The 15074-nt window shown below is 49.1% G+C and overlaps 2 protein-coding genes across 6 annotated transcripts in view; one reads left to right on the top strand and one right to left on the bottom strand.

Annotated features, from left to right (window-relative positions):
• Positions 1 to 15074, bottom strand: part of CTU2 (cytosolic thiouridylase subunit 2) — a 65974-nt gene that overhangs the window by 14373 nt on the left and 36527 nt on the right. The window lies entirely within an intron of this gene.
• RNF166 (ring finger protein 166) overlaps positions 347 to 15074 on the top strand; it is a 31339-nt gene continuing 16611 nt past the window's right edge. For 3 of the 4 annotated variants that reach the window (XR_004371539.2, XR_004371538.2, XM_032764275.2), the window contains exons 1-5: positions 347 to 1321; positions 8595 to 8751; positions 11422 to 11534; positions 12207 to 12321; positions 13263 to 13370. Coding sequence is in view for 2 of the 4 variants with exons in the window: in XM_032764275.2 (XP_032620166.1) it covers positions 1248 to 1321; positions 8595 to 8751; positions 11422 to 11534; positions 12207 to 12321; positions 13263 to 13370 (567 nt within the window). In the remaining 2 variants the exon portion in view is untranslated. Of the gene's footprint in view, positions 1322 to 1365; positions 4191 to 8594; positions 8752 to 11421; positions 11535 to 12206; positions 12322 to 13262; positions 13371 to 15074 lie in introns of those variants that run through there. The other variant, XM_032764276.2, reaches the window with a different exon arrangement.

The raw sequence follows: 15074 nt of genomic DNA, 5'->3' as shown, positions 1-15074 counted from the left end.
CCGTCACCTCCCCCTCCCCGGGGCACCCACGGGACCCCGTCACCTCCCCCTCCCCGGGGCACCCACGGGACCCCGTCACCTCCCCCCACCCCTCCTCGGGGCACCCAGGGGACCCCTCCGTCACTTCCCCTCCCCTACCCCCACCCCTCCTGGGGGCACCCAGGGGACCCACGTCACCTCCCCCCCATCCCTCCTCGGGGCACCCAGGGGACCCCTACGTCACCTCCCCTCCCCTACCCCTATCCCTCCTGGGGGCATCCAGGGGACCCCCCCGTCATCTCCCATCCCCCGGCCCTTCTTGGGGGCTCCCATGGGACTCCTCCATCACCTCCCTCCCAACCCGGGGCCTGGAGCCTCTTCCCCAACCTACCCCTGCCCGCACTGTGTGGAGCCAGCCTGGCTTTCAGCTCTGCCTAGGGGGAGTCAGTGGATTCTTTCCCTGGGATTGAATGTCCTGTCCATGACTGACTCGCCCATGGGCCAGATTTCGCCCAAGGGGCTAATGAGCGATGGGGCGCTTGTCTTGAATGGAGTGATTGAATTTTCAGCTTTGTTTGGAGTCTGTTTGGGTGTTGCATGATTGGCAGCTTCTTATGTTGTTGTATCAGATCATCTAACAGCTGAGGCACCTAGTTCCCTAAAACTACTCTGTGCATGTGTCTTAGGACTAGATTCCGCAGAGTGTGAGGCAATTGTAAATGTCAGAACATGCACTGCTTGTTTTGATCTATTTTAACTCTGGAGCAAACACTGCTTATACTGACAGTGGTGGTGTGCTTGTGTGGTATCGACAACATGCAAAGGGCTTGGCGGAAGCGCTCTGCCCTGAAAAGCTTACAGTCTAATTGGGCAAGAATGAAAGAGGCGGGATGGGAAGTGGCAGAAGGCAGCTTGAGGGGTAGTGTCCCTAGCCTCTGTTTGCCAGAAGCTGGGAATAGGTGACAGAGGATGGGTCACTTGATGCTTCCCTGTTCTGTTCATTCCCTCTGAAGGCATTGTCAGAAGACAGGATACTGGGCTAGATGGACCTTTGGTGTGACCCAGTCTGACTCTTATGTTCAGTGCTAGCAAATGTCATATTCCATCGGTTTTGTTTTGATCTAGGGCACAGCGGGAGCAGCAAGGTTTATAAGACGCCTGGAAGGAAGCATTTCATAGACCATCCCTTGATTTTTCCTTCTCGTTACAACCGGAAGTAGTTTCCAGGATATCTTGGAGATCTCCAGTTTAAATACTGGCAATGCTGAATGAAACAGCGAAACTTACTGCCTCCTTCACCATCTTGGACTTTACCTCAGTCTCCCCTCATCACCTCCTCAATGTAAATAGCTAAGCTAAGGAGTGGAGGGTATTCCATGAGCTGCCCCCCAGGTGTGCCAGTGGTGGGCTGTTCAGCAGTGTGTGTGAGGGCAGAACGAGCACTGCATAGTAAAATGGCAGCTGGAGTGAAAGGAACGTCTACTAATGATGACAGCAGCAGAAACTATGGAGCCTTGTAGTGCCCTGTGCTTGTATTGTTATCTGTGAATCTGCTCAGAGGCTCCTGGGGAAACCCCACGAAGGACAGGCCCCTTCTTGGCAAAACAAGCTGAGAGAGAGCCTCGGGGCCTGTCTACACTACCAAGTTTTGTTGACAAAACTTATGTCAACACCCGAAAGTCGACAAAACAAAAATCGCCAAAGGGTGTTCACACATGCTCCCTCTGGCAGTTGAGGCCCACACTGGGGACGCGATTATCGACAGGGTGAGCAATGCACCGTGGGTATGTATCCCACAGTGCAGTGCTGTGGGAAGGAATCGCTGATCTCTGCGCATCTTGGGATTCTCTCACAGCCCCCTCAGCTGCCAGAGCAGCATCGTGAGTAGCTCGGTGAGCTCTCTGTGCTGAGGAATGGCAAAGCAGCACAAACTGTCCCGTCCCCCGGCAGCAAGAGTCTGTGTCCCTAGTGCCGGGCAGAACAGGAGCATTTCCTGCAGCTTTGAAAGGGCAGAGGCGCATGCCTGCAGGAGATCAAAACACTGAGCTGAGCAGTCAGGGCAGGCATTGTGGGATACTGGCGGAAGCTAGTTCTGTGGACAAAACAGTCGGCAGTGTCTGCGCTGGCTCTTTGTTGACAATAAAGGGAGGGGAAAAGACAAAAATCTCGTAGGGCTGGATGTTTTTCGTGACAAAAGTCCCATTGTAGTGTGTACGCTTTGCTGTTTTCTCGCCAAAAGGCAGTTTGGGGGCCAAAACTTGCCCACGTAGACAAGCCCTCGCTTGATGATCAAGGACATTACACTCATCGGGAAAGGGAGGACTGCGGGAGGAGATTGGGTGCAAACACCTGGTAACAGGGTCATGCAGTTTAGCAGACAGACATCTAAGTGGTTCTGTTCATGTAAAATACACTCCTGCTGATAGACAACTGTAGCTTGGTGACTTGAGTTCACCAGCAGTGGAAAAACTTGCAGCTGATAAGCTTTGCTCTGCAGTTCCAGGGAGTGCGCTATCTGGGGCAGCATTTTCAGGCTGAGCATCGCCTGAGGGTGGATGAGAGGCTAACTGTTTGGGGGACTCAAATGACAGGGCCTGGCCTGCTGTCTTCTCTCTTGTGGTGTGAGTTTTCTGTATAGTGGTGGTCTGTGAGAGACTGTTAAATCAAACAGGGAACACAGGCACCTTTGACTATTTCCAAATGCTTAATTCTGAGCCATGTTCCCCTGGGAAGTAAACAGTTTAAAAACACCTCAGCAGGCTGATGGGGCCCAAAGCTCTTCTTGAACTTCCTTCAGAGCCTGAAAAATGTCCGACTTCTCCAAATCACAGACTGCAGTTTAAAATTGCCCCTTCTCTGTTGGACCAGTGACAAACCTGGCAGGTTCCGGGTTGGTCTGTGGGCCTCAGCCTCTGGCCATTGCTCACTTTTGCTGTTGATGAGCTAGACAGGATCAGCAATTCCAAGACTCGGTTCAGAACGGGGCTTTCCCAATAGAGCAGAGCGGAGGGACTCTGCAGTGCATGCTCCTACATCAAACCAAGCTGGCTGGTCCAGTTTGAGGCCTCTCTCTGTCCCAGTGGCATTCCTTCTATTGCTTGAGCTTCAGTGTCAGTGGATCAGGAGACAATGCCGGCCCCAACGAGGTTACTGTTCTGGTACCTAGCCTTGCAATGGTGACTCCTGCAGGAGTCCTCCTTTTGTTCTGGTCCTCTTTGGGTCGCTCGGGCAGCTTTGACCTGCAGTACTGTCTCAGTAATAACTGAGCGTGATGTGGAGGGCAGCCATGTATATCGCTGTGCCTATCCCTTCTGTAGAGACAGTGGTGTATGCACCGGCTACAGGTAGAAACCTTGCAGGAGACAATGTTGGACGGCTTTGCTGTGAAGAGGAGGGAGCTGGCACTGGGGTCAGAATGGAAGGAAGAGATGGGTGAGGGCTGAGTCCCTGTGAGGGAGTAGGCAGGAATGAGGCTGTGGGCGAGCAGAGCTTTGAAGGTCCTATGCTTGTGCTTTGTGGGGAATGGTAGAGTCTGCACAGGTGGCTGGCGACGTGATGCAGGTTGCTAGCAGCATCTGGAGGGAGAAGCAGGGAGACCTGAGAGCAGATTGCAGGAGTTAAGGAGAGGTGACCAACGTGCACATGAGGGCTTTAGATCTTGTCTTCACTAGGAAAAGGTTGTGGGAGCTAGAACTTGAGCCCAAGAGACAGTACTCAGTAGTGATGGCAAAGGCAGCATTGGGAGGGATTTGGAGAAGCTGTGGGTTTATTTGACCAAAGTGCCTTTGAGTCGGTGACCAAACTACTTAACTTGCTTCGTCATCCTGCCTGTCTAATGGGCTGGACTCAGCGAGCTGCCTGTGCTAACAGAGCCTAAGAGGATCCCCGGGGTCCTTCCCTCTGTGCAATATGCTGCACTGGAAGCTGCTGAGGAGAGGAGTGTGGGTGGAAGGCAGGTTCACTGGTGGCTCCCTGCTTTTGTTCAGGAGCAGAGTAGTGACCATGTGAATTCTGCCTCCCAGCAGGAGCTGCTTGTACATATGTATCTATCACCCTTTCCTCATGCCACTGATCCAGAGAGACTGGCAGGAAGTGCAGCTTTTGAGGACACCTGCTGCCTTTAATGTGCGAGAGTGTCCATCTTTGCACCAAGCAGGGGAGTCGTTGAGGACGGTCACACCAGTGGCAGGAAACTAACCAAGTGGCATGAGGTGAGTGTTGGAACTGGCACATACCACAGTCCTCTGCATTGTCATGTGCTTGTTACCATCATGCTTGCAGGCCTCAACTGAGGCAAGGCCTTAGTGTGCTGTGTAAACACACAGTGAGGCAGTCCCTGCCCTGAAGAGCTTAGCTAAGCAGACAAGACAGGCAAAGGGTAGGAGAATGCAAAATGGGGCCGATGGTATTTCCTAATAGGGAACTGAGACAAGGAGATGAAGCAACTTCCTTGGAGTTGCGCAGGGAGCATGTGACGGAGCCACGTTTTATTTTGACATTTTCAAAAATAAAAATTCTGGTTGTCTGGGTCAAAATGACATTTTGTTTTGAAATTTCACCTCATTAAATAGGACAGGGTAGAGAAGAAAGGTAAAGTCGAAACAAGATGTTCTGATTGATCTGAAACGGGAAAAAAAATCCATGTTTTAGTGCAGAAGTTTGAGATTTTGACTTTTCATCCCAATTTGAGATGGGGGTGGGTCAGATTTCCATCTTTCAAATATTCATGGTACCAGTAAAAACATTTCCCACCTAGGTCTAAACTGAAACATCCAACCTCACTCCAAGAGTTAGTCGTGGGCGACAAGGCTGTGTTGGGTAAACTCCACTCTGTGTTATTGGGGAGCAGATAATGAACTGATTGCATGTTGACCTTAAAGAATTATGGATTAATTGCAGATTCTGTTTGTCTGTTTCAGAGCTGTTGAGCATGTCTGGGATGAGCAAGGGAGGGATGGGGTTCTTAATATAGCTGTCTGGAAACTTTCCAGGCTCAAACTATCAGGGCTTTGAAGCGGAGACCAGAGCTGGAGAGCAGAGCAACTCCGGAGCAGTGAAGCTGCAGGTTTTTGCCTGGAGCCGGAGCACAGCTCCAAAGCCCTGCAAACTATAGCTTTCAGTTTATTTTCAGCAGGGATCCCAGCTCATCTGTACAGATGTCTATAGTTTTCCTTTTGCTCAAGATAAAACGGTATGACCAACTAGCTGCTCCGCTCCGGACAAATCCGTTCACAGTGGTAAGGCTGATGTGCTACCAAGTGGGATTTGCCATTTGCCGTTTTTGTCTCACCCATAGCCCAGAGGCCTGTTTCCAGTACAAAAGATTATTTCCTAGAATTTCCTCTCTAGTACTTGATTTGAGGTCCCTGCCTCTGCAGGCGTAAGGACTTTGGGGGTGAGGGATAGCTCAGTGGTTTTGAGCATTGGACTGCTAAACCCAGAGGTTGAGAGTTCAATCCTTCAGGGGCCATTTAGGGATCTGGGGCAAAAATCTGTCTGGGGATGGGTCTTGAGGTCCCTTCCAACCCTGGTATTCTATGATTTGTGATCCCCAGCCTAATCTCAATGTGTCCTGGCCCATTACTTGCTTCTCGTGAAGTCCTAAATGGCTTCTTTTTGAAAATCATTGCGTGACCATCTGCAGCGAAAGCACATTGCCTGATGTTGCTGCCTCGCTGTGGGTCTCTGGATCACTGCTCTAATGCTTCCTACCCTTTGTCTGTGGTTCAGAGCAGAGCACTCTTTCCCAGCTCGTATTTTGTGCATGGGTACACATGGAGATCAATTAGATCCTATTCGTGTGATGCTGTGTACTGCAGCATGGAGTCTGCCAAGGGCAACAGGCTCCTGTCTGCTTTCTGGCATGTACTCCCTGAACACTCCTTCTCACTACATGTCTACAGATAGGCCTGACGTTAGAGATGGTGCACTCATCATTCACTCTAACTGAAGAAATGTCGTTGGGGTATTCCCAACATCCCTTTAGCCTGGCCCAGGGTGGCTGCGGTAGGTTCTAATAGTGCTCCTCAGCCCCAAAGAGTGGTCACTTCTCTCCGGCAATTGAAGTCTGGACGGTTCTGAATTGGTGTGTGGAGATTTAACCCTCCAGCTACCATGGAAAGACAGTCACATTGGTAGGTCCTCACTTGGGGCACAGGTGAATTCCTGGATGGACGGTGGTATGAGCAGAAGCAGACCTAACTCTGGCCTTTGTTAGCATCCAGGTACTCTGTGTTGGTTTAAAGGAGCAGTGTGGCAAGTATGTCACTTGCATGGCTTCTGCTGTCTGGTTAGGTGAACACCTCTGTCTGTGTTCCTCTGTGGCCCCCATCACCGCAGTATGTCAGCTCAGCTGTGCAGAAACAGCCTGGAACAAACCAACCTCACTCACTGTTTTCCTTAATGAAGGACCAGATGGTAGAAGGGTGTCCCCTTCCCCAAAGGCCAAGTCCATTGACGGTCTCACTCCTAATTCCTGCAGGCTTGGGAACCAAGGGTCCAGAGGGGCTGACTTTGCCCCAGATAGCATCGCTAGCTCTCGGCATGTGATCTGAAACCTTGTTAATTCTAGCATAAGGTACCCTTCTGTGAGAGGCCACGGTGGGGGAAGCGAGGGGGAGCAGTAATGCAAAGCCAGATCTTTTTGCACAGCCTGAACTTCGTAACCACATCGGGTCAGCCCCTGCAGATGCTACTGTCATAAACAGATAGTAGGAGTTAATAGAACAGAAGTACTTATATCTCTTTGACTATAAAGGGTTAACAAGTTCAGTCAGCCTGGCTGTCACCTGACCAGAGGACCAATCAGGGGACAGGATACTTTCAAATCTGGAGGGAGGGAAGTTTCTGTGTGCGCCGTTAGAATTTGGTTGTTTACTCTGGGTTCTGAGAAGGACCAGATGTGCAACCAGGTTTCTCTCCAATCTCTCCGATACAGGCTCTTATCAGTTCCGAATAGTGAGTACGAGGTAGATAAGGCGAGTTAGGCTTATGTTTGTTTTCTTGTTTTGCAAATGTGTGACTGGGGGGAGTTTAAATGTGTGTTTGGCTGGGAGGAGTTCAAATTGTACTTAAGCTGGGAGGGTATTCCCAGTGTCTATAGCTGAGAAAGCCTGTACATAATCCATCTTAAATTTACAAAGATCATTTTTACTGTTTTTCCTTCTTTAATTAAAAGTTTCTTGTTTAAGAACCTGATTGTTTGTTTGTTTGTTTTTATTCTGGTGTGAGACCCCAGGGGATGGGGTCTGGATTCACCAGGGACTTGGTGGGGAGAGAGGAGGGACGGGGGAGAGAGAGGCTAATTTCTCTCTGTGTTAGGATTACTGTCTCTCTCAGGGAGAGTCTGGGAGGGGGAGAGAGAAGAAGGGAGAGGTGAATTTTCCTCTCTGTTTAAGATTCAAGGAGTTTGAATCACAGTGATTCTCCAGTGTAACTCAGGGAGGGGAAGCCTGCCTGGAAGAGACAACGGTGGGGGAAACAGTTTTCTTTCCTTGTATTAAGATCCAGAGGGTCTGGGTCTTGGGGTTCCCTGAGCAACGTTTTGGGGGGACCAGAGTGTACCAGGCACTGGAATTCCTGGTTGGTGGCAGCGCTACAGGTCCTAAGCTGGTAATCAAGCTTAGAGGAATTCATGCTGGTACCTCATCTCTTGGACATAAGGTTCAGAGTGGGGAATTGTACCATGACAGCTACGTTGGCTGCAGCCTGACATGTGCTCACTGGCTCCTGGGGAGCAAACCTGCCTTCCTGTGGGGGAAACAACCTGAGTGTGTTTGGTCTGTTGCGGTCATGCATGCAATGGGCATATTCAGCTCTGTGCAAGTCCATCACTTAGAAGCCCCGCCCCCTGGCCATCGGTTCTGGACACATCCAGATTCTTCTCTTTGGACCCTTGGCCATTGCAACCTGGCTGGGTGCTCTGGTAGCTCTGTCTCTGGAGGTACTCGTAGAAGTCTCTGCATGTATAAAGCATCCGTTTTCAGATGGTAGGGAGAAGGCAAATTGGCCAGCAGGTTCAGTAGCCCTGTGACTAGTTTGGGAAATTCAGGGAAGTGTCTAGATTATGCAGGAGGGAGGTAGCAAACTACAGCAGGAGAGTAGTGGCCAGAAGGAACAAGTAGGTGGACGTCTCAAATCTCGGCTTCAGGTGGCCTGTGAGCCCCCACATGGCCCCATAAAGCAGAGTGGGATGGCTGGATGAGGCCTGTAACTCAGATGCACAGTGTGTTGCTTTTGAAACAGGAGTCAGGAGTTGCTGATTGCTGCGTATTAGTAGTGCATTGATGTGTAATGAGGTAGTTCAGCCTGCTGGATCTACTTGGAGGAACCGTTTCCATGCCCCAAGGTCTCATAGATGTTACTAGATCTTTGGTGGCTACCAAAAAGCTCCTACCAGCTTCCTAAAGTCTGAGGAGAAACCAGTTTCGTTGATCTGTGTGGGATCAATTCCTGCACTCCCAAGGAGGCAGTAGGCAGGGCTTCCTATGAGTAGGTGTATCAGAGGGCATGTGCAGGGGAACCAAAATGCCACGGCGCCCTTTCCTCTCCTCCCCTGGGCTGTGATAAATAATGGTTCTCCTCTGAGCAACTTAATGGTTTTGTTTCTCCTCCAGATTTTGCGGGGAATGTTTGCAACCATGTCTCCAAGTGCCATCTCCTCTTTGCCCGCTCTGCCGCATGCCCTTTGACCCCAAAAAGGTGGAGAAGGCCTCCAATGTGGAGAAGCAGTTGTCCTCCTACAAGGCTCCCTGCAGAGGGTGCAGTAAGAAGGTAATCCATCTGAGCGGGTCCAGTTGTGACTGCCCCATACCTGGTATTGTCGGGGCAGGACAGGTGTGGGTGACACCCCATGTGTCCCATTGTACTAGTCAAGGTTTTGTCCATGCCCAGATAAGTGTTGGTTTATGTCTGAGCGTAGTATCTGTTTCAGGGGTTACTTCCAAAGATTGTGGATGGGAGGCAAATGAGATGCTCCACTACCAGGCATGTGGCTTGGAACATTGGGGCAGCACAACAAATGGGTGCCCCACTGCTATAAGAAAACCTGACTTTTGCTTCAGTCGGGGAGGCGATCAAATAGCAGGAAGGGCGGCCTTGTACTCAAAACCAGAGTGGGAATCAGGAGAGCTGTGTTCTGTTCCTAGCTCTGTTACAGAGTCACGGTGTCTCCTTGAGTCAGTCACTTACCTTCTCTCTGCCTCGGTTTCCCATCTGGACGATGGAGATAAGGCTTCCTACATCAGAGGTGCTGAGGCTTAAATCGGAAATGTTTATGAAGTATTAGCAATGCTCTCTTGCAGGTCAAAGTCAATATTTTATTAAGGGGTGCATTTTTTTAAAAAGGGAACCTGGGCCCTTATTTTCTCCCTCTGTTGCTTAACCCTTCCTAGAAGACAAATATCTTCAGGTTTCTTCTAAAATTCATCCTTTCCCCGTAACAATCATCGTCCTCCACTCCTGTGTTTGGAATCAGCACAGCTCCATGCCTAGTTCTTGTTAGGGAGTTCACTGCTCACTGAACAGTGATGCAGACATGCCGTGGGAGCATTAATTCCTCAACACTGGGGCATATTATAGTGGCAAGGTTGTGCTGCTGTAGTTAAGGTTGTGTCAAGATTTCTGTTTAAAGGTCTAACTTCCTAAGTCCTCTAAAATGAACATGCTTGGTTGGATTCCTTTGAAATTTGCTGTGCCTCAGGAGAGTGTAGGGTGTGGCTAATGACCCCAATGTTTCCTTTTTGTCCTTTAATGGTGTTCGATCAGTGGTTCTCAAACTTTTGTACTGGTGACTCCTTTCACATAGCAAGCCTCTGAGTGCGACCCCCTGATAAATTCAAAACGCTTTAATGTATTTAACACCTTTATAAATGCTGGAGGCAAAGCGGGGCTTGGGGTGGAGGCTGACAGCTTGTGACCCCCCCCATGTAATAACCTCGTGACCTCCTGAGGGGTCCCGATCCCCAGTTTGAGAACCCCTGTGTTAGATGGAATCCTGTGGGCGAGAGTGAATAGGTTGCAGAAGTAGGTGAAGAGCTTGTGCATTTCAGTAACTCTGGGTTGGCAGAGTAATGGGGTCAGTGTGTGTATTGGGCCACTGCTGAAAGATGGCAGAGTTAAGATTGCATGGGCTCCTTAACTGTGGATTTCCTGCTTTTCTAAATTTCAGTTTTGCTCAACTCAGTGTTCTGCAAGGGGACATACCACCAAGCAACCTTAACTCTGTGTTACCATAGTTTTTTGCCACTGAATTTAACATAGATGTTTAGACTCCAGAGAACACTCCTCATGAAGCAGATCAAATTCTGGAACCCAAAATACTTGCTACCATGCTTGCTAAAGCTCCAGCTGGTGGTTACACCCAGGGGATCTCCTGGTTGGCTGGCTGAGTTTCACACACAGTGCTGTTCAACTGGAGACTTTAAGTACATGGCCCTTGTGAAATCCTGCACTGTTGCTACTTATGAACCCTCAGGGCCCCTGCAGGAAGGGCTCTGAGATATCTCAGCTATACCGGCTTTGCTGCCTGCTGTGAGGTGGTGCTGTGCTCAGATGAAACATCTTTGTCCTAACACCCTTTGGCAGTAGACTGGTGCCATTATTAAAATAGCGGAGCCTTCCAGAGCGACTTGGGACAACATAAGAACCGTGGGACAAACCCCAAGTGGTGCAGCTGGTGTTTCATCTCTTGTTTATTAGCAGCCTTACACAGTTCTTCCCTTTAGAGCTGGTGAAAGAAGCTGGATTGACAGCCTGAGAGAACAGCAGAGAGTAGGTCTAACTAGGGCATTGTCCTGCCATCATGCCTCAGCCCTGCCGTGAAGGGGCCACCTATGGGGTCATCCAGACCTGGGTGCCTCTGAGACTGCCAGTAAAGTTGTTCATTTGTGGTGGCTTTGTGATGTGGACTGAGACCCTTTCCCTCTGCTGCTCCAACGTCTCACGTGCTGTCAAGTGAATAACTCCATAACTCCCTGTGTACCTTTGAGCCTGGCATTTGTGTTCCTTGTTCTGGGTTGCCTTGAAGAGCAAGAGCTCTGCCATGACTTGCTTTGGTCTTATGGAAAAGAAGTGGGCTTTCTTAACTGTCTCTGGGATCAGCTAGACTAACCCACCCCGTTCCTCCGAAATCCTGCATCTCCTCACTGGAGCTGGTTGGCTGATTGTTTTAGTTGGCTATAACGAGACACGCGTTGGCCTAGCAATTGCACATTGGTGCAGATTGATGTGCAATAATCCTAGTTGTCTCCTGTATTCTGGCGCCAGTCAGAAAGTGTTTGGGGAGGCTACTTTCTCAACCATACTGGTTTGCTTGAGAGTGTGGCATCTCCCTTGTTTTTTTTCTTTCTGGAGAAATGCATCCCTTGCTCCTTGGAGTTCTCAAAGATTGTCCTGGCTGTCAAATAATCAATTTCTTTTTTCTCCCTCTGTTTGTCTTTCTAGGTGACCCTAGCAAAGATGAGATCCCACGTTTCATCCTGTGCTAAGGTTCAAGAGCAGATGGCCAACTGCCCAAAGTTCGCTCCGGTGGTCCCAACTTCCCAGCCCATTCCCAGGTATTAAAATACGAAATTCAACCACTTCACAGGGGAATCCTCCCAGTTCGTTTTCTGTAACAAATTGCTATTTAAACAGTGCCACAAGATGAACCAGACTTTGTTAGGTCAAATCTGACCTTGAATTTTAGAGGGATTTCTAAATAGGCTTTTCCAAAACCTGACCTGACACACATGTCTACATGATTTAAAAAAAAAATCCAGTGGAAAAGCTTTTTCTTAAACAAATAAGACTCCCCTGCACCATTTGCAGCTCTAACATTGTGCAGCATTGCTCTAGTGCCTGAGAAACTGGGGGAATAGACTAGAAACTGCCTGAAAACAAAAGGAAAACTGACTAATCTGTTTTGCCAGCTAGGAGAGATGCAGAAAGTAAACTATGTAGCTGGTAAAGTAGGTAAGCTGGACTTCAAAAACTTTGAACTTTGGACTTGATTCTGCTCTCACTAACTGTGATGCAGATATGGAGTAATTCCACTGGAGGTGCATCAGCATGTGATCCAATCTTTGCCTTCAGTCTAAGGTGGTATTTGGTGCTCATGGTGAGGGAGTGACTCATGGTGTATCAGATCCTTTGGAGTCCGCTGGGGTCGGCTTGTCTCTGTGAAGCCTGTTCAGTTTTTACCTGTCGGTCTCTGTTGTGTTGAATTCTTGACTGCTGTTTCTTTTTAGCAATATTCCAAACCGTTCCACTTTTGTCTGCCCTTATTGTGGAGCCCGGAACCTGGACCAGCAGGAGCTGGTCAAGCACTGCATGGAGAACCACCGCAATGACCCCAACAAAGTGGTGAGCTTTCCTCGGGCAGATGGGCGAGAATTTCCATGTCCGGCTCTTTGCTCATAAACTTCTTACTGGGCAGAGAACGGGAGCAGGGTAACCTCCAGTGAATTGGAAGTCTCTGCATATTTTAAACAATCTCCTGTTCAAAGTCAACAGGCACACACATCTGCTCCTGGGCATAAAGTACTCTCCACATTGCTAGCTCATTTAATCTTTGTTAAATCTCTTTGACAGGCAGACATGGAGCTGGATCTATTAGCTTTGCTCGAGGTGCATTGTAGAGCAAGAACTGGGTTAAGCCTGGATTTCAGTGCTGTCTCCCTGACTCTAATGGTTTTGCTTTGCCACTCACTTTCCACTACAATAGGCTGTGACTTTTAAGGGCCTCTTGTGCTTCTGAGACCGGAGCTGCTTCTGTGTCCCTAAATGCAGTGTGCCTTTAAGCTCCCAGAGAGATCACAGCTTTTTGGCAGGGAACCCTCTGCACTTGATTGATTGTATTTCCTGTGTCCGATTCTGGTCCTGAGCCTATTGCGCTCAACACTCATCGGTGCTAAAAGGGACCATCTCTAGATTGCAAACACCTCTTTAACCCACTAGAGCATCCCCGAGGGTTCTCAACACTCTGTCACTTTCATGCACCATTCCCACAGTTGCATGTGCCCCTGTGGGAAATGTGTGAGTTTGCATAATGTCTAGGCAGTCTCGAAAATCTGCCCGATGAGTCTGGAGGCTTCCAGCGCTGACTGACTTGCCTAGTTCTCCAGCTTGTGTAGATGTACAGCCTCCCTTGAAGAGGGTGTTTGCAGAAATTGCCTCTGACTGATAGAAATTCGAAAGGAAATCTAGTCCTGCTAGTGTCTGGGCTGTGGGCGGCAGGCAGGGTTCCAAGAACTGCACCACATTGCTGGTCTCATGATTTCCCTTTCCTCCTCTGTATGTTCTAGGTGTGCCCCGTCTGTTCAGCGATGCCCTGGGGGGACCCCAGCTACAAGAGCGCCAACTTCCTGCAGCATCTCCTACACAGGCACAAGTTCTCCTATGACACCTTTGTGGTGGGTACTGCCTTAAATCAAAGTTCAAGTCACTTAGGGCCCTGGCTGTTCTCGCTGACCACGTTCCAGCCCTTAAGCAACTGGTGTTGGCTTCACATGTGGCTGGCCCCTATGAAAACGCCACTTTTGTGTGCAATTATTGCACAGTTTTTTCATGCTGAGCTATCAGTTACTGGCATCTTTTAGTGGGGGAACGGAAGGGGAAACGTTTTCTTCTGTATTGCAGGTATCTGTGCCAACCAGCTAAGTGGCCTTGAAATAACTTCTGCCTTTTAGATAGAATCACATCTATACTGAGACAAAAAAGCATGTTGAAATGGTGAAGCAAGACTCTCCAATAGGCTGTGGCAAGAAACTATGTTGAATTGTAGGAAGAGGGTTGAGGGAGGGGTCCTTTCTGAAGGCTGAGCTTTGTTCTTGTGGCCTCGCTTGTGGGAGTCAGCTATATGTTGCTTTATTATTATATTATTGCAGTAGCGTCTTGAGGCCCTAGGGAGGGATCTGGGGCCACGGAGCTGGGACCTGGAGATGCACGCAATGGAACAGATTCCTGGCACTAAGAGCTTCGTCTGAGTGATGCACTTCACCAGGTTGTGATCAATGAGGCCAGGCAGTGGAGCTGGGAAAGGAAGAGTATTTAAGTTTTTTATCAGCTCATGTGTCCCTTTTAAACACACTGGAAAATGAGCAAGAAAAGTGTCACTGAAAACCTGCTAGGACTACAAAGTTCCAGCCAAATTCATACCAGCCTCTACATGCAGGCTGAATCTCACCTGAGCTTGATGCATTTGTAACGAACAAGGTTTTTGAGAGAGGTAAAGCTACTAATTCAGGAGTTGGGTTGCATTTGGCAGGCTCCACGCTGCCCTTTGGCACACAGCACAAGCTCCCTCCGCAGTCTGCACTGGGGACGTGAGAGAAGTGACCTGGTGGTAATTCTGTATGAGTAGTCACTGTTCCAGCCAGCCTCAGGACAATCTCCATCCGTGAGAAGCTGGCCAGGCTGTACTGGCATCTCACCAGAAGCAAAGGTCCAAGATGTGGCCATAAGCAAATACCCATGTTGTACAAACAGCTGTGGGGCATGTGCCCAAAAGGAGTGTTGTATAATGTTGGACTGAGCCCCTCGCTCTGAGACGTGCTCTCGCACAGCGGCGTTGGAAGCTGAGCTCCAGAGACCATTCAGAAATATGGAACGTGCACAGTGTGCCACGTCCTTCTCTGTGCAGATGAGAACTCTGGCAGGTCTCCCTCGTGGTTAATCTTTGTGTGGGTATGGGGTAGTACTCGCCCCTCAAAGGCTGCAGCCAGGGCAGTTCTGCTCCAGGGACCTTGTAGATAAACTCCTGTTTGTATCTGCCATTATCATTTGGTAGATTAGATTGCAGAGTGACTGTTAACCTCAGAGGACAGATACTAAGCTTTGAAATATTTGCACGTCTCATTTTTCAAAGGATCCTCATGGTCATGTAGCTTGTGCCCAAATTTGGATATGAAAAAAAAAATTGTGGTCTTGATAGAAACCTTTTTTAACTTTGTAAATGAAACCGTTTCAATTGGCTGCATCTTCCTGCTGTGTGTAGGCAAACCAGAGAGTGAAACTGAGGCTAGAACTGACCAGTTTAACTTGACTGTCCTTTTAACATGCAAGAAATAAGCTTAGAAAGATAAATTATTGTCCTGTTCTTGCCAGCCTGGCCTGTC

Source organism: Chelonoidis abingdonii, chromosome 19 (assembly GCF_003597395.2).
Source record: "Chelonoidis abingdonii isolate Lonesome George chromosome 19, CheloAbing_2.0, whole genome shotgun sequence".
NCBI classification, from domain to species: Eukaryota; Metazoa; Chordata; order Testudines; family Testudinidae; genus Chelonoidis; species Chelonoidis abingdonii.
This window is presented reverse-complemented; position numbering and strand designations above follow the sequence as displayed.